Source organism: Salmo salar, chromosome 11 (genome assembly GCF_965601325.2).
Source record: "Salmo salar chromosome 11, fSalSal1, whole genome shotgun sequence".
NCBI classification, from domain to species: domain Eukaryota; kingdom Metazoa; phylum Chordata; class Actinopteri; order Salmoniformes; family Salmonidae; genus Salmo; species Salmo salar.
Genome location: NC_138301.1, coordinates 120,965,375 through 120,983,876, shown reverse-complemented (window position 1 = coordinate 120,983,876; position 18,502 = coordinate 120,965,375). Strand labels below are relative to the sequence as shown.

Sequence of the window (18,502 nt, the reverse complement as noted above, 5' to 3'; positions counted from 1 at the left end):
GGGGTCTGAATACTTTCTGAAGGGACTGTAATATATGGAAATGTGAAGCGCAAATCTTTACTCCTAGGTGTTTGGCTTGCATGTATGACATGAGAGGTATTTATAATCCTCCGTCTCATCTTTCAAAATACGTTAAGAGTCCTCTTAATTTACATTTCCCCACAGACAAAATATTTGCAAAAGTAGCCCAATTAACTGGAGGGATTGGGGGCGGGAAACATCTCGTCGCGCGGTGCTCAAAATCAAAGCGTCGATCAGTCAAAACCCCTAGAGCTCTGACGGCATGTTACGGTACAGGCACTGCGTTCCAGTTTAGGCACTTAGTGTCCAAATCTGCAATGTAACCTGTGTGAGTGTTAAGGATTAAAGGCTCAGTCCAAAACTAGATTTTCCTGTGTTTATATTATTTCCAGATGGAGGTTGAAAAAAAAACAACAATAAAAAACACTGAAAATAACCTTTTAGTGTAAGAGCTGTTTGAAAGGATGGTCTGAAACTCTGACCTGTTTTGGTGGAATGGAGTTTTGGCCTGCTTGGTGTTTTCAATATTATGCCTGCAGCATACCACCCTGCATCCTACTACTACTGGCTTGCTTCTAAAGCTGAACATGGTTGGTCCTGGTCAGTCCCTGGACGGGAGACCAGATGCTGCTGGAAGTGGTATTGGAGGGCCAGTAGGAGGCACTATTTCCTCAGGTCTAAAAAAAAAAATCTCAATGCCCCCAGGGCAGTGATTGGGGACATTTCCGAAAGACGGCACCCAACACAGGGCATGGACATTAAACCGGTGTCTCTGGTCACTAAAGATCTCATGACACTTATAAGAGTATGGGGTGTTAACCCTGGTGTCCTGACTCTGAGGTGATTAAAGATCCCATGGTACTTATTGTTAGAGTAGGGGTGTTAACCCCGGTGTCCTGGCTAAATTCCCAATCTGTCCTTCATACCATCATGGTCACCTAATCATCCCCCTCTCCCCTTAACTATTCCCCAGATCATTGCTGTAAATGAGAATGTGTTCAGTCAACTTACCAGGTAGAATACAATAAAAAAAAAATCAAGTCTATTAACCAATAAGAACATCCCAAACCTCTGCCAATTAGAGCTGGTTTTCAATGTTCCCCCTCCCCACTCAGAAAACCAGGAAGTCCTAGCAAAATCTTTGCTTGAGAAACTACATCTAACTAAGCATGCTCTCTCTCTCAACAGTAAGATACTTTGTTACCCAGAAAGGATTTGACAATGCAATAAAAACAGCTGCTTTGGAAATTAAATAAATTAATAAAATAAAAAACAATGACAGGAATGAAGTGCCTTTTATTTGAGTGGAGAACATAAAAAGCAATAGAGTGCCATCAATCAATCCATCCATGTCATCTCTCCTTCCATCGTACAGTAACCACGCAGGACGGTGGGTGCCTACACAACACGCCAAACGCTTTGGACTTTAAATAAAAACATAGAAAAAAAACAGGGTGGGTGGGGGGGGGGGGGGGCATAGTGACGGGGGTTAGGTGGTCATCTTCAGTCATCTTCATCCCAGTCTTTCTTGCCTGTGGGGGCTTTGGGCCCGCCTGCCGGTTTGGCCATGATGATCTGAGGAACACAAACAGTCAGTCAGTCATTCCACCATTGTGAACATTCTGTTGTTGATCTGGGTTCTTGTGAACATGCAGCATGCATTCACACACTGTGCCAGTTGCGAAGAGTAGCTGCTGCCTTGACAGGAACTAATGGGGATCCATAATAAACCCCAGGAAGAGTAGCTGCTGCCTTGGCAGGAACTAATGGGGATCCGTAATAAACCCCAGGAAGAGTAGCTGCTGCCTTGGCAGGAACTAACGGGGATCCATAATAAACCCCAGGAAGAGTAGCTGCTGCCTTGGCAGGAACTAATGGGGATCCATAATAAACCCCAGGAAGAGTAGCTGCTGCCTTGGCAGGAACTACAGATCCATAATAAATACAACATCTACTACACAACACAAACATGGTTATATGACAGCAGTTGTTAGCGAGCCTTCGTCTAAAAAAAAAAAAAAAAATCAATGTTATGGTTATTGTCACACGTTATCTGTACAGTCTCATTAACATTATGTTATATTGAACACACGACTGTGAGAGTGAGTATTCATGCCATCCCCCCCATTAACGGTGCATAGCCAAAACACACAAACGTGACCGCAAGGCATCTGCAGGTTCCATGAAATAGAATTTTAAGACCGTTTTAATGAAAACTTGGAATGAAACTTAATATCAATTGAGGTCTGTGTTCACCACACATATATTCTTCTCCAGAAATGAACCCATGTTGGCAAGAAGTGGTATTTTGAGGGCTGTCTATTATCAAAGGCTATATAGCTCACAGCAAGACTCTCAGACTATGAGAAACAAGATTCCCTGGTCTGATCAAACCAAGATTCAACTCTTTGGCCTGAATACAAAGCGTCACGTCTGGAGGAAACCTGGCACCATCCCTATGGTGAAGCATGGTGGTGGCGGCAGCATCTTGAAAATGGCCTCCAGTATTATTTGATGTGACATTGTTTTTGCTGAGTGGCAACAATCAAGCAGCGACAACACACAGGAAACACTAGCCATCTCCGACACACCGCGGACCTTCAAACTGAATTTAAGACTTAAGGCCTTCTGATCAGATAAATGTATTTAAGACTAAGGAACAGCAGACACCCTGCGAGTGAGTTCCCCCCCCCCCCATGCCATTTGACCATCACACACAGTGAGTGTTTCCGTGCCCCCCCCCCCCCCCTCCGTCACACACAGCTCCTGTAGCACCTGTCAGTGCGTATTCTGTCCTGTTCAGGAAGGTTAGTGGTGTGTATCAAAGTGTTCAGGCTCGTCTCCCTCATCTTTGTCCCAGTGGCCTTGCTGTTTAGGAGCCCGGGGCCCACCTGCTGGCTTAGCCATGATAATCTACACACAAAACCCCCACCACCAAACAGATTAACACACATCTTGTACATTTCTACAGGATCCATGGTTGCTGATGAGAACTTGGGGAAAGAGAAGTGAAGACAACAATTAAAAAGATGAAAACATTTTTACTCTGGTTGACCTGCAATGAGAAGATGATTGTGTGTGTGTGTAGCTGGTCCACTAGGAGCACAGTGATAGTGGTAGGGACGTGTACGTTTCCCCCTTTCTAGACAAAATTGGATACTTATCTAGATGGGCTCGGATACGATACAGGAACTAAACTTTTAATTTGAAAAGACAGTTTGGTTAGAGGAACGAGTCGATGGGATTCGGGTCGATGGACGAACACATCCATTTTCCATTCTAAATTAAAATGTCCTGCAGGTGGAGATCATGAGACGACACGACTAAATATCATCTATGGTGTAAGTAGGAACTGGGTGGTTCGAGCTCTGAATGCTGATTGGCTGACAGCCATGGTATATTAGGTATGATAAAATATTTATTTGTACTGCTCTAACTACGTTGATAACCAGTTTAATAGCTATAAGGCACCTCGGGGGGGGTTGTGGTATATGGCCAATATACCACGGCTAAGGGCTGTGTCCAGGCACTCCTCGTTGTGTCGTGCGTAAGAACATCCCTTTGCCGTGGTATATTGGCCGTGTACCACACCTCAGGCCTTACTGCTTATTGAGGAGGCAGAGACTGGGCATCTACCAGCCCACTATTTGATGGTACAGATGTATACTTCGATCCCACCAATCTGAAATCAAAACACGTTTGAGGTAGTAATACATCAATGACATAGCACAACTTTGGAATTCACCCCCCCCACTGGCAGCTAGTTTATGCCTGTACCTGGTCTACTCGGAGCGCGGTGATGGTAACTAGTTTATGCCTGTACCTGGTCTACTCGGAGCACGGTGATGGTAACTAGTTTATGCCTGTACCTGGTCTACTCGGAGCACGGTGATGGTAACTAGTTTATGCCTGTACCTGGTCTACTCGGAGCACGGTGATGGTAACTAGTTTATGCCTGTACCTGGTCTACTCGGAGCGCGGTGATGGTAACTAGTTTATGCCTGTACCTGGTCTACTCGGAGCACGGTGATGGTAACTAGTTTATGTCTGTACCTGGTCTACTCGGAGCACGGTGATGGTAACTAGTTTATGTCTGTACCTGGTCTACTCGGAGCACGGTGATGGTAACTAGTTTATGTCTGTACCTGGTCTACTCAGAGCACGGTGATGGTAACTAGTTTATGTCTGTACCTGGTCTACTCGGAGCGCGGTGATGGTAACTAGTTTATGTCTGTACCTGGTCTACTCGGAGCGCGGTGATGGTAACTAGTTTATGTCTGTACCTGGTCTACTCGGAGCACGGTGATGGTAACTAGTTTATGTCTGTACCTGGTCTACTCGGAGCACGGTGATGGTAACTAGTTTATGTCTGTACCTGGTCTACTCGGAGCACGGTGATGGTAACTAGTTTATGCCTGTACCTGGTCTACTCGGAGCACGGTGATGGTAACTAGTTTATGCCTGTACCTGGTCTACTCGGAGCACGGTGATGGTAACTAGTTTATGTCTGTACCTGGTCTACTCGGAGCGCGGTGATGGTAACTAGTTTATGCCTGTACCTGGTCTACTCGGAGCGCGGTGATGGTAACTAGTTTATGTCTGTACCTGGTCTACTCGGAGCGCGGTGATGGTAACTAGTTTATGTCTGTACCTGGTCTACTCGGAGCACGGTGATGGTAACTAGTTTATGTCTGTACCTGGTCTACTCGGAGCACGGTGATGGTAACTAGTTTATGTCTGTACCTGGTCTACTCGGAGCACGGTGATGGTAACTAGTTTATGTCTGTACCTGGTCTACTTGGAGCACGGTGATGGTAACTAGTTTATGCCTGTACCTGGTCTACTCGGAGCACGGTGATGGTAACTAGTTTATGTCTGTACCTGGTCTACTCGGAGCACGGTGATGGTAACTAGTTTATGTCTGTACCTGGTCTACTCGGAGCGCGGTGATGGTAACTAGTTTATGCCTGTACCTGGTCTACTCGGAGCACGGTGATGGTAACTAGTTTATGTCTGTACCTGGTCTACTCGGAGCACGGTGATGGTAACTAGTTTATGCCTGTACCTGGTCTACTCGGAGCACGGTGATGGTAACTAGTTTATGTCTGTACCTGGTCTACTCGGAGCACGGTGATGGTAACTAGTTTATGTCTGTACCTGGTCTACTCGGAGCGCGGTGATGGTAACTAGTTTATGCCTGTACCTGGTCTACTCGGAGCACGGTGATGGTAACTAGTTTATGTCTGTACCTGGTCTACTCGGAGCACGGTGATGGTAACTAGTTTATGTCTGTACCTGGTCTACTCGGAGCACGGTGATGGTAACTAGTTTATGTCTGTACCTGGTCTACTCGGAGCACGGTGATGGTAACTAGTTTATGCCTGTACCTGGTCTACTCGGAGCACGGTGATGGCAGCGTTGGTAGCTAGTTTGATGCCCCAGTGTTTGACCAGGAAAGGCTCCAGGATCCCAGCTTCAAGCATGTCCTTCAGAGCAGCACCCTCTCCCTGTGAACACGTACATGTCACACAATCCGTCAGCTTTGTAAGAAACAATTTTAAAAATAAAAACACACGTCATACGCTTCCATGGAAAAAAAAATCAACAGAAACTTATTGTCTTAAGGTGCACTGGATTTAAATTGCCTGGCGTGCCAGTAGAGCTTCTTTGGAATACCTCTGCCAACCTGGTACACAGGGCAAACTAAATGAAGCGCACCATGTCACGTATAAAGGAAGGAAAAAAACCAGGAAATGCAACAGGAAGGTACTTCTCACACACACCTCGATGTCAAAGCCCATGTTCTTGTTGCCCTCATGATGCACGGCGTACAATTTGGAGATGAGCTCGTTTCCCTTGATGCCAGAGTTCTCTGCCAACGCTCTGGGCACCGCCTCAAATGCCTCAGCAAACTTCTTAATGGCATACTGCTCCAGACCTGGACACGACTGGGGGGGGGGGGGGGGGGGGGGGGTCAGGCAAACTTCTTAATAACACACTGCACCAGACAGGGATTCATACTAGTTAGTGCGTTTAAACGACACATTCGTTAACACACACACACATGTCCGTGTTCCTTACCTCTCCGTATGAAGTGATCTGTCTGGCCAGTTCTATCTCCGTAGCTCCGGCACCCGGCACCAGTCTCTTGTCTCTGACCAGAACCTTGAAGGTGTTGACCCCGTCGTCGATGGCCCGCTCGATATCATCCATCCGGTTGTCAGTGGATCCTCTAATTACCAGGGTGGAGATGGCACCGTCCTCTTTCTCTGAGGAGGAGAGGTGGAAAGAGAACAGACTATGAGATGGCACCGTCCTCTTTCTCTGAGGAGGAGGAGAGGTGGAAAGAGAACAGACTTGAGATGGCACCGTCCTCTTTCTCTGGGAAGGAGGAGTGGTGGAAAGAGAACAGACTATGAGATGGCACCGTCCTCTTTCTCTGGGAAGGAGGAGGAGAGGTGGAAAGAGAACAGACTATGAGATGGCACCGTCCTCTTTCTCTGAGGAGGAGTGGTGGAAAGAGAACAGACTATGAGATGGCACCGTCCTCTTTCTCTGAGGAGGAGGAGGAGTGGTGGAAAGAGAACAGACTATGAGATGGCACCGTCCTCTTTCTCTGAGGAGGAGTGGTGGAAAGAGAACAGACTATGAGATGGCACCGTCCTCTTTCTGAGGAGGAGGAGGAGTGGTGGAAAGAGAACAGACTATGAGATGGCACCGTCCTCTTTCTCTGAGGAGGAGGAGAGGTGGAAAGAGAACAGACTATGAGATGGCACCGTCCTCTTTCTCTGGGGAGGAGGAGGAGAGGTGGAAAGAGAACGGACTATGAGATGGCACCGTCCTATTTCTCTGAGGAGGAGGAGGAGAGGTGGAAAGAGAACAGACTATGAGATGGCACCGTCCTCTTTCTCTGAGGAGGAGGAGGAGTGGTGGAAAGAGAACAGACTATGAGATGGCACCGTCCTCTTTCTCTGGGAAGGAGGAGGAGTGGTGGAAAGAGAACAGACTATGAGATGGCACCGTCCTCTTTCTCTGAGGAGGAGGAGTGGAAAGAGAACGGACTATGAGATGGCACCGTCCTCTTTCTCTGGGAAGGAGGAGGAGTGGTGGAAAGAGAACGGACTATGAGATGGCACCGTCCTCTTTCTCTGAGGAGGAGGAGAGGTGGAAAGAGAACAGACTATGAGATGGCACCGTCCTCTTTCTCTGAGGAGGAGGAGAGGTGGAAAGAGAACAGACTATGAGATGGCACCGTCCTCTTTCTCTGAGGAGGAGTGGTGGAAAGAGAACAGACTATGAGATGGCACCGTCCTCTTTCTCTGGGGAGGAGGAGGAGAGGTGGAAAGAGAACGGACTATGAGATGGCACCGTCCTCTTTCTCTGAGGAGGAGGAGGAGTGGTGGAAAGAGAACAGACTATGAGATGGCACCGTCCTCTTTCTCTGAGGAGGAGGAGGAGAGGTGGATAGAGAACAGACTATGAGATGGCACCGTCCTCTTTCTCTGAGGAGGAGGAGGAGAGGTGGAAAGAGAACGGACTATGAGATGGCACCAATGTAGACTGTCTATAGTTGCCGAACACAGAAATGTGTTTTTAAAAAACGAGAGACTTATAGTTGGGAAGTTTGTGTTCTCACCGTGTTTGAAGACCACCACCTGAGTGTCTCCCACCTCATCCAGGTAGACACTGTCACAGTGGCCCATCTCCTCTGGAGTAGGAGGGGTCTGGGGGGGGAAGAGGACAAAGGATTGGTCCGTTTCAGTTTCGACTTGGAGGTAGTACAAATGACATGAATTTATTTTACATATCGATTGTCTGGGGACAAGTTAACCTCCCCTTTTATGTTCAAAAGTCAGGACCATCATGCGTTTAGGGAAAGAGGATTCATTATTTTAATAATACATTATTTTTGTACATGTATTAAAATAAATTTGACCAATTATTTTAATACATTATTAGTATTAAACTAAGTTTGACCAATTCCAGTCCCCTTGCATATGGGTCCTCCACGGGATCATTTTTATGTTGGGACTGAAAAGCTCAATTCTGGTGACTTATAAAAAAAAACTCATTTAAATTTTTTAATAAAATAAATAAAGACTAAAATATAAATCTCCAAATGAGCCCAATAACAAACCTGAAGACAACCGATGCAGAACAGTGGCTATAAAATGGACAGAGGCTGAAGCAAGGGGTTTGTCCATCTGCATTTACCCCCATGGACACATGATTATTGTAGCATACAGTGAGGAAGAAACTACGCTACTGCACCTTTAAGAGCTGTTGCAAAGCTGCCCCTAAACCATGCTTGAAACTACAGCTGATGTTGTAAAACGACACAGTTGACTGGAGTAGAGAAATAAACTTGGTAGCGATTGGAAACTGGGACCCCCCCTGTTTTCATGGCACTTGTAACTTGAACCTCGAGTGTAATAGTTATCTTGCATAGAACACATAACAAGCCGACCAGGTAAAAAGGTAAACTAGTCTACTACGGGGGATATGATTTTGTTTAAACATTAAATGGTAAAAAAGAGTAGCAGTGGACAGTTCCATCCTGCGAATGACTTTAGCAGCAGCTACTGTAGGAGTCCACACCGCTGTCTGAGTTGAGAACCGTGGTGGTGGGCATTTTGGACTAATTGGGCACCCAGTAGCCTAGCGGTGCAGGGCCTAGCGGTGCAGGGCCTAGCGGTGCAGGGCCTAGCGGTTGCCCAGCCGGTGCAGAGCGCCGGGCCCGGTAGCCTAGCAAGGCACTTGACCCTAAATGCTTCATTAAGTTGTTCTGGATAAGAGCATCTGTTAAATGACTCAATGGAAAATATTAAACTCCCGTCATGTCAACATAGTGTCAACAACAACCACACACGTCAGTTCAACTTACATTATATAACAGAAATGTATTTATTTGGAAATGTATTTATTAGGGAAAACATTTATTGGGAAATACATTTCTTAGAACAGACATGGTTCTGTATTAGGCTGTCATCACCTCAGAGTTAAATTGCTGCAAGATTAATAAAATGTACCAATACATTTCTATGTAGTTACCGACTGGTTCTGATCCACACCTACTTATTTTTTTCTTTCTGTAAAGGTATCTGTGACCAACAGATGTACATGTGTATTCCCAGTCGCATGATCTCCATAGATTAGAGCCTAACGAATATATTACAATTAACTGATCTCCTTATATATGAAGGAAAGCAACGATTGGGTACGAATACCGTCAGCACCCATACTACCCTGTCAGTAAAGGGAACTCACCAGTCTAGGTAGGGCCACAGCGCCAACAGTCTTACACAGTCTCCTCAGATCCCATTTAGAGTTCAGCCTGCAGGAGACAACGGGTTAGTAAACACACAGAGAGAGAGAGACGGGATCCTAAAGGACCAGCAGCTAATGTTTAGTAGATATAGAGCAGCAATAAGACCTACCAGCTACCACACGTAAACCCTCGACTAAAACCCTCGACTAAAAACCTCGACTAAAACCTCACAACCAAGTTAATCTTAACTGACAAAGGAACTAGAGCAAACAGTCTTGGAATGTTGATTTTAGGCAGGAAGTGGTCTGATATTAAAAACCAGGTACGAGTGAGTGAGTGGCCCATCTCTCTCCTACCTGACGACCATGAGCTGGTACTTGTTGGCGTAGTGCAGTGCCATGTCCGCCACTTTGCCACCGGTCACCACTACGTTGGCGCCTGCCTCAGCGATGGACTTGACTTGGGCTTCCATCATATCCTCCTCTCCTTTACTGAAGTTAAGGAGCTCCTCCGCATTATTTATCAACACTGTACCCTGCAGAGGGAGGGAGAGTCATCATCATCATATCCTCTCCTTTAATGAAGTTAAGGAGCGAGCCAGAGGGGGGGGGGAGGAGGGAGCTAGAGGGAGGGAGAGTCATCATCATATCCTCTCCTTTAATGAAGTTAAGGAGCGAGCCAGAGGGGGGGGGAGGGAGAGTCATCATCATATCCTCTCCTTTAATGAAGTTAAGGAGCGAGCCAGAGGGGGGGGGGAGGGAGAGTCATCATCATATCCTCTCCTTTAATGAAGTTAAGGAGCGAGCCAGAGGGGGGGGAGGGAGCTAGAGGGGGGGGGGGGGGGGGGGCTAGAGGGGTAAAGTTTATTTCCATCCTACCTTGGTTTCTGTGACCATGCAGTCGAAGGGGCAGGAGAAGACTGCGATCTTGGCGTCTTTGATTGACGTGACATCTCCCTCCGTCTCCTTCTTGAACACCATCCCATGGAGCACTGAGGACGAAGTCAGTCCACAGCCCTGCAGACACACCAGAGAGCAGTGTAACAAACCCCCAACCATACCAAGTCTAGCGGGTTACAGACCCACAACACCAGGGGTCACATTAAGGCTGATAAAATGCATAAGTAATATCTTGCTGTGTTTTGCAAACGCGCATCTAAAATAGCGTTGTAATTTCTGCTTCTAAACTCCAGTGACAAATCACCAATGGGCATTCTATCAGACAGCTGGCTGCTGTTTAGCTTCCTTCTCTCTGGTGAAATCCTAGATTAACTTCAAGCAAAACATAAATGACCACGCAATCGTTTTTTGCAAGAAGATATTTACTTGTGGCTGCTAGCTAAATAGTGTTGCACTACGTCATCTGATACATTTTTTTTTTAAAAAAGGTATTTTCTGCCCAATGTGTTGCACTGATGTATTTTCTAAAGCAAAAGAGCTATAGCAGCACATCCCTGATCGTTCTACTGAAGCAACAAAAAAATGAATTAAAATAAACACTTGACTTCAATATAAAATTTAGCTTGAAATGGTTTAAACACTTTTTTTGGTCTGCATTTAGAAAATTCTGATTTCTAGCTTGACACGAGACAGATTAGACCAATCAAAAAAATATTAAAATACACAGATTGACAAAAGCAACACACAGGCAGACAGATCGAGATATCAGTGTAATTAAGGACACTCACCAGGATCTTGCAAACTCTGACATTGTCCACACTGAAGTTACCAGACTCAGGGAAGATGGAGACTAGAAAGACAAAATTACCATAAGAATAAATATCAACATCCTATTTATTTGATACATTGGCTGTGCCTAAAAACGTTACCGGCCATCTAAATCCTTGTTTTCTTCATTCCTATCAAAGCCAATTGCAGTGATGCAAACTGGTTAGGGCCTGGGGTGATAAAATAATTGCACGGAAACACAAAAGAAAATGTCTGTAAAGTGATTGAAAATAGGCACATTTTCAGAGTGTGCTGCACAAAAACCTCTGACATCCACACCACACGTCCGTGGCAAATTCAAGGAGATTTGTAATAGTTCCTATTATGTAATTGTTACTGGTCGCCACCAGATGGCAGTATATTGCCACAACCTCATCGGGGGAAAAAGCAACAGTATTCATCACTACTGTACAAGTTCAACTCAATAATATGTTGTTTCACTAGTTCTTTAATATCAATACATGAATGGTAACTTAACTCAGTACTGATGTTGTAATTTCAGTAGTGAGGAGCAGAGTTTTGGGACACCACCTACTGGTGAACACAAATCTCCCTGTCACATTACTACACAATTCCAGCTTAAATGAGAGTTTTTAATTGGACATTACTACTTAATAGCAACGAAAAAGGTTCTTGCTTCCGACTGGCAGCTTTAGTTAGTGTCGCCTGTCGGGAGAAGGGCTGTGTGAAAAAAACAGCATGTGAATGGTCACCAGAACCGGGCTCCAGTGTGCCACAGCGGCCTAAGGCACTGCATCTCAGTGCTAGAGGCGTCACTACAGACCCTGGTTCGATTCTAGGCTGTATCACAGCCGGCCGTGATTGTGAGTCCCATAGGGCGGCGCATAATTGGCCCAGCATCATCCGGGTTAGGCCGTCATTGTAAATAAGAATTTGTTCTTGACTGACTTGCCTAGTTAAATAAAATACTTTGACCTGACTAGCTCAATCCCGGTCCTGGAGGGCCGAAACACTTCAGTTTTTATTTTTATTTTATTCTACCTGTTAGTTAACTACACTGACCTGGTGTCCCAGGTCTGAGTCAGCCCCGACTAGAAGGAGAGGATGACAACCAAAAGTGTTTTGGCCAGGACTGACATTAACCACCCCTGTTGTAGGCTAAATCCTAAATAAATAATTGATAAATTCTCTACCGATTTGTCCATTGCTGTGTTCAAATACTCATTAACCACACTATATGACGTTATTAGTCATAGTATGGATATAGTTAGTACGCCAAAGGTCGTATTAAATTCACCAAAATACGAAGAGGACACCATTTCCCATAATGCAATTATTCAGAAAACGGACATGGCTTCACAACATTTTCAGATTTGAAGAAAATGTTGTAATAAAATAACTTTTCAAATAAGTTACACGTCAGGTTGGTTGACAATTTGTTAGCTAAGCTGTCCTTACGAACCGCATACCATTACAGCAGTATGTACCGGTATGTTAGCTAGTTACCTCGTTAGTTGGCTACTAATACATCGAACTTCCCAGTATATTAACTACCTGCTATCTAACTAACAACTCAAATGTGTATTGACATCATTCTTAGCTAAGTGGTATAGCCGCTGTGCTTTTCAATGGATACTCTTTATTCTGGCCATTTACTCCAGATTTCAGAGCGCTCTCGCGCACTGTTGAACACGGCCGGTGTCAGTAAACGCCGGCAAAAAAAAGCTAAATTACCAGCAGCATAGTTAGCAGAGCCGGTGTTGCTAGGGAGAGTAAAATGGTCAGAGTGAGGCGATTTCTTATTTGTGTCTGGATGTAGCTAGCAAGTTATCCAACGTTAGCCAGTTAGCTTGGGTGCTGGACTGCTGCTGAACGGTCAGATTAACACTACTCCTCAGCCAGAGCGTCCAGTGAACGCTCTGAAACGCTCCGAGAGCAAAACATTCTGGACTTACAAAAAAAACGCCCAGAGCACACTCTGGCACCGCAGATTGAATTTACAAACACACCCGAAATTGTCAAAATGTTTAGCTAGTTATTTGTTACGCTAACAAGCTAGCAAGAAGCTAAGCGCTAGTACACGCAACTGAAACGATACCATTCGATTACAGTATACTAAAACTAGTATATACACTCATTAAGTATGTAGTGTACAGTATGTTAGTACAGGAATTCGAACACAGCTCATGTCTCTCACCGCAGGCCTGAGCGATGAGGTTAGCCAGGAAGTCTTCGTTGCCGTACTGTTTAGACATGACAGCTGGGCGGATCATAGCGGTGGCTTCCTCTACATCGTGAAGGTTCTTGGCCGACGCGCACACGCACTCTGGGAGGAGCTCCAGACTCTTCTTCATCGCTAGCTCATAGCCCTCAATCACCTAGGAGATGCACAGGGTGTGTCAGGAAAGTCCTTGTCAAACAGGTACATACAGACATATCACATACAGGTTTCCTTGTCCATTTGTGGTGAACTTTGCCGTTTATTTATAAAGTTTAACCATCCAATTAAAAACCGATCTACCGGAGTGTAAGTCTCACCATGGCGATAAGTTGGCACATGAGAATTACTAGAATATAGCCAATAGTAGTTCATTATTCAATTCTATCCATGCAGGATTTCACAGGCTACCTGAGACGTGAAACAGATAGGTTGGAAGGATACATGCTGTTGACAATTTATGAAATGTGCAATTGGTTTAAATGGGTAATGGAAACACTTCAACCACTACATTTGTATTGGACACCGTAGGGTTTTTTGCTAAAAAGTGTTATTTTTAAATATATATATATATTTTTTTTTTTAGGATTGACGTCATTATGTCCAGCTGTTTTTAAATCAACACAAGATATTTAAATGGAAACGCATCCTAGCAGGCAATTGTCACCTCTATTTTCTATACAAACTTTGTAATGGAAACGGAAACACAGCTAGTGTGTACCTCTGACACAGAAAGCCCCATTCGTAGCAGCTCCTCAGCCAGCTCCAGCAGTGCTCCAGCGAACACCAGGACAAAGTTGGTCCCGTCCCCCACCTCCTGCTCCTGCATGTGGGACGCCATCACCACCATCTTGGCTGCTGGGTGCTGCACCTGGAGGAAGAACAACACAGGGAACAGTTACATTACGAAGCCCGACGACCATTGTCTTAGGAAGGTTTATGACTATTCATCTAACTCCAGTCCATAAGAACTACTGGGTGAGCAGATTGACCTCCAGCTCTGAGGATGGTAGCAGCATCGTTGGTCCATTGTCTTAGGAAGGTTTATGACTATTCATCTAACTCCAGTCCATAAGAACTACTGGGTGAGCAGATTGACCTCCAGCTCTCTGAGGATGGTAGCAGCATCGTTGGTCCATTGTCTTAGGAAGGTTTATGACTATTCATCTAACTCCAGTCCATAAGAACTACTGGGTGAGCAGATTGATCTCCAGCTCTCTGAGGATGGTAGCAGCATCGTTGGTCCATTGTCTTAGGAAGGTTTATGACTATTCATCTAACTCCAGTCCATAAGAACTACTGGGTGAGCAGATTGATCTCCAGCTCTCTGAGGATGGTAGCAGCATCGTTGGTCCATTGTCTTAGGAAGGTTTATGACTATTCATCTAACTCCAGTCCATAAGAACTACTGGGTGAGCAGATTGATCTCCAGCTCTCTGAGGATGGTAGCAGCATCGTTGGTCCATTGTCTTAGGAAGGTTTATGACTATTCATCTAACTCCAGTCCATAAGAACTACTGGGTGAGCAGATTGATCTCCAGCTCTCTGAGGATGGTAGCAGCATCGTTGGTCCATTGTCTTAGGAAGGTTTATGACTATTCATCTAACTCCAGTCCATAAGAACTACTGGGTGAGCAGATTGACCTCCAGCTCTGAGGATGGTAGCAGCATCGTTGGTCCATTGTCTTAGGAAGGTTTATGACTATTCATCTAACTCCAGTCCATAAGAACTACTGGGTGAGCAGATTGACCTCCAGCTCTCTGAGGATGGTAGCAGCATCGTTGGTCCATTGTCTTAGGAAGGTTTATGACTATTCATCTAACTCCAGTCCATAAGAACTACTGGGTGAGCAGATTGACCTCCAGCTCTCTGAGGATGGTAGCAGCATCGTTGGTCCATTGTCTTAGGAAGGTTTATGACTATTCATCTAACTCCAGTCCATAAGAACTACTGGGTGAGCAGACTCACCTCCAGCTCTCTGAGGATGGTAGCAGCATCGTTGGTCACAAACAGCTTCTCCAGGTGGTTGATCACCATCTTGTTCATACCTGAAGATTAAAACAGAAAAAGAAGAACGTCAAGAAAACAATCTCATTTAGGACAGAGTTGACACTAACAGAGAGACATTGGGTCCTTAAACGCTGACTAGACAGGGCGTGGTCCCGTGTGGCTCAGTTGATAGAGCATGGTGTTTGCTAGACAGCCAAGTCTTACCGTCACGTCCATTGGAGGTGTGTGGACAGACACACACACAGACAGACACACAGAGGTCTCACCGTTAGGTCCATAGGCAGTGCGTGTAGTCTGAGCCAGTTCCTTACAGGCTTGAATGTTCCTGAACACAGCTTCCTCCAGACCAGAGTAGTGCTGGGGGATGACCAAGCAAAAACACAAACGGTAGTCAGTACATTTCCCCCCCCACTCTTACACACATTAAAAATACCACAACTTTTGGCATTACTTCCTATGCCCAGTAACAAAAAGCATGAAACATTTATGCACTCACTACTGTAAGTGCCTCTGGATAACAGAGTCTAAATGACTCATGTAATGTACAATGCTTACGCTACGATACAAATACACAGTACAGAAAATAACTTATTTCCAAAACACGGATAGTGAAAGACTGGATTTGACTGAAGAAAAAAAAAACATTTGTACTAGTTCTGCATATTAGTTAGCAAACTGAGGATTTAACTTTCCAATGGAACAATACCAGAGGCAAAAAAAAAAAACAGTATCTATGGATACATCTGAATTTGACATTTCTGATTGTTAGTTTATTATTGTATCCATGTAAAACAAGCTGACGCATAAATGAGTTTAAAACCTGCAGTTCTTTGAGGCAATGCCTTATTAGGCACTAATCTGACCAGCAGCGCTGCTAATCTGTGATGCTTCCCAGAATATTTTCTATCCTGTATTTAATTAATAACTAGGCCAGAAGATACGAACCATACCCTTAAGCTTGTTTACACTGAGCTGCAATGTGGTCTGGACCCAAATCATGGATACATTAAGACACTGTGCAGCATGCCGCAATACGGGGTCGGGAAAACGTACAGATACGCCACTGTACCTTTATCCACACGGCTCCATCCAGACGATTGAAATGCTGCATGTTTCCAGGAAAACTGCCCTTTTCGCCATGCTAACTAGCAGTAGACACGTTGAACACTGGAATAGGCTAGACTGGAATAGGCTAGACTGGAATAGGCTAGACTGGAATAGGCTAGACTGGAATAGGCTAGACTGGAATAGGCTAGACTGGAATAGGCTAGACTGGAATAGGCTTGATGCTCCCCGTTCCAAAATGGCTTGGGTGGCTATTGCTACATGGGATGCAAAGGGCCGTTTTACGGGGGGAAAAAAATAGCAGTAATTCAATCTTCTCGGTGTACCAGTGTTGCTAATGGTACAATTTGAACTACAGTGGCATATCCCATCCCTGCACTGAGGTACGGTGACATTGCATCTTAATGTAATCATGAACCCAGTGCAGCTCAGTGTAAGATCGGTATCTTCTGGAAACTAGCTGGCTACTAATCCCATTCCCTAACGTTTAACAAGGAGGCTATTAATGTTAGCTGGCTGAGGAGATTAACCATTGCAGGGGGCAACTAATAAGTAGAGCTAAACCCCACCTATTTCCACAATTTATCCTGTTAAAAATCTTGTTTTAACCTTAACCCCACTGCTAACATTATGCCTAACCTTAAGAACAAAACACTTATTTTGTGTTTTCATACATATTTAGGATAACCCATTTAGATTTTGTGGTGGTGGTAACTAATTTAAGTGACAACGTCCTCATCTTAGCTCTACTACAGTAGCTACCAACTACGCAGTGACAAGATAATAGTAGCTAGCTAGTAGATGGGGACATAAAGTCGACAGTAGCCGAACTACTTTTCTTAACTATTATTATTATTATTATTATGGTCATCTAAAATATAAAAATCAACAAGACAGACGAGTATGAAGTTAGGTCATCTTTGTATGAATGAATGACAACATGGGAAGCTAGTTAGCTAACCGTTAGCTATGCTACCTGAATCATTGCCGTTGACTAGCCCGTTAAGATGCTGAGGCTAACTAGCTAGCTAGCTCATCATAGCAACCAACCACATGTTGGCAATGCGTAAACGCATTTTTACCCCCTCATCCATCCACTAAATACATAGAAAAGCTTTCCACGACAAAACACAACTGAGACATTTTAAGCAATTTCCAAAGCGAGATGAAAAGTACCTTAGTTTGATGCAAAAAAAGTGAGGGGGAAAAATATTTCAAGGCCTAACGGCTTTCTAGAACTCTCCACATGACTTGACAGTCACACTACTACCACTCTTTTTACTTTAGGTTTTGTGTTAATCTTACCTTTGCGCCATCTTTCAACATTTGGGCGAAGCCCGGTGCTTTCGGTACGTGCATAGCCATTTTTTATATTTTTATAAATGTTGTTTAGCAGCCCCTGTATCCAAGATTTGGTAGCGGCAGCGTGGAGTTCGGTAGATGCACAAAGCCAGAAGAGAGACCGGGAGGAGCTCTGTTAAAAAGGCGTTCACAACTACGGAGGGATGCAGAGGACATACATTACATTTGTCGTTTTCGAATTAATAAAAAAAAAAAGTGTCTCCAGTGAACTCAACATGGGGGGGGGGGAACTGCTCTCTCTGACTCTCATTGTTAATACAGACGGGGCCATACATGTTTTAACAACTATTGTGTTATGGATACAATCTGTAGTTTTCCAGTAAGCTAATTTTCCTTTTTTTTTTTTTTTAAACTATAGATGGACGGATGAAACAAAATCAAATCAAAGTGTATTGGTCGCGTGTAGTTTAGCAGATGTTATATTGCAGCTAGTTAGCTCCTATCAAGTACACAAAACATTAAACATAAAAAAATAAATTAAAAAAAATACAAATACTAATTAAAGACATCAAGAAAAATCGGAACAAATCTAATTAACAACCAAAATAGCACTGTAACAGTAATCCAAATGCAAATTATACCTATGTACACCGGATTAATTTACATAAGATATACTAAGAATGATATGTACAGCAGTAGATATACTAAGAAAGATATGTACATCTGTAGATATACTAAGAATGATATGTACAGCAGTAGATATACTAAGAATGATATGTACAGCAGTAGATATACTAAGAAAGATATGTACATCTGTAGATATACTAAGAATGATATGTACAGCAGTAGATATACTAAGAATGATATGTACAGCAGTAGATATACTAAGAATGATATGTACAGCAGTAGATATACTAAGAATGATATGT

General features: G+C 44.2%; 1 protein-coding gene across 2 annotated transcripts; it reads right to left on the bottom strand.

Annotated features, from left to right (window-relative positions):
- Positions 1–1,297: 1,297 nt before the first annotated feature.
- On the bottom strand, positions 1,298–17,772 carry cct8 (chaperonin containing TCP1, subunit 8 (theta)). 2 transcript variants are annotated; one of them, XM_082957522.1, is made up of 15 exons: positions 17,577–17,772; positions 15,473–15,563; positions 15,165–15,244; positions 13,917–14,066; positions 13,175–13,355; positions 10,977–11,038; positions 10,168–10,305; positions 9,646–9,824; positions 9,289–9,355; positions 7,658–7,745; positions 6,103–6,290; positions 5,805–5,969; positions 5,409–5,528; positions 2,797–2,934; positions 1,298–1,596 (listed from the first exon to the last, which is right to left on the bottom strand). In XM_082957522.1, exons 1-14 carry the CDS (start codon positions 17,634–17,636, stop codon positions 2,830–2,832), a joined length of 1,674 nt encoding a protein of 557 aa, XP_082813648.1. In that variant the 5' UTR covers positions 17,637–17,772; the 3' UTR covers positions 1,298–1,596; positions 2,797–2,829.
- Positions 17,773–18,502: the final 730 nt, after the last annotated feature.

Excerpts from the sequence above, each read along its gene's own strand:
- cct8 (XM_082957522.1), bottom strand. The coding sequence starts at position 17,636 with ATGGCTATGCACGTACCGAAAGCACCGGGCTTCGCCCAAATGTTGAAA. Across the intron at positions 15,564-17,576 it reads TGTTGAAAGATGGCGCAAAG|CACTACTCTGGTCTGGAGGA; the intron begins GTAAGATTAACA and ends GTCATCCCCCAG. Across the intron at positions 10,306-10,976 it reads TCAGAGTTTGCAAGATCCTG|GGCTGTGGACTGACTTCGTC; the intron begins GTGAGTGTCCTT and ends GTGTGTCTGCAG.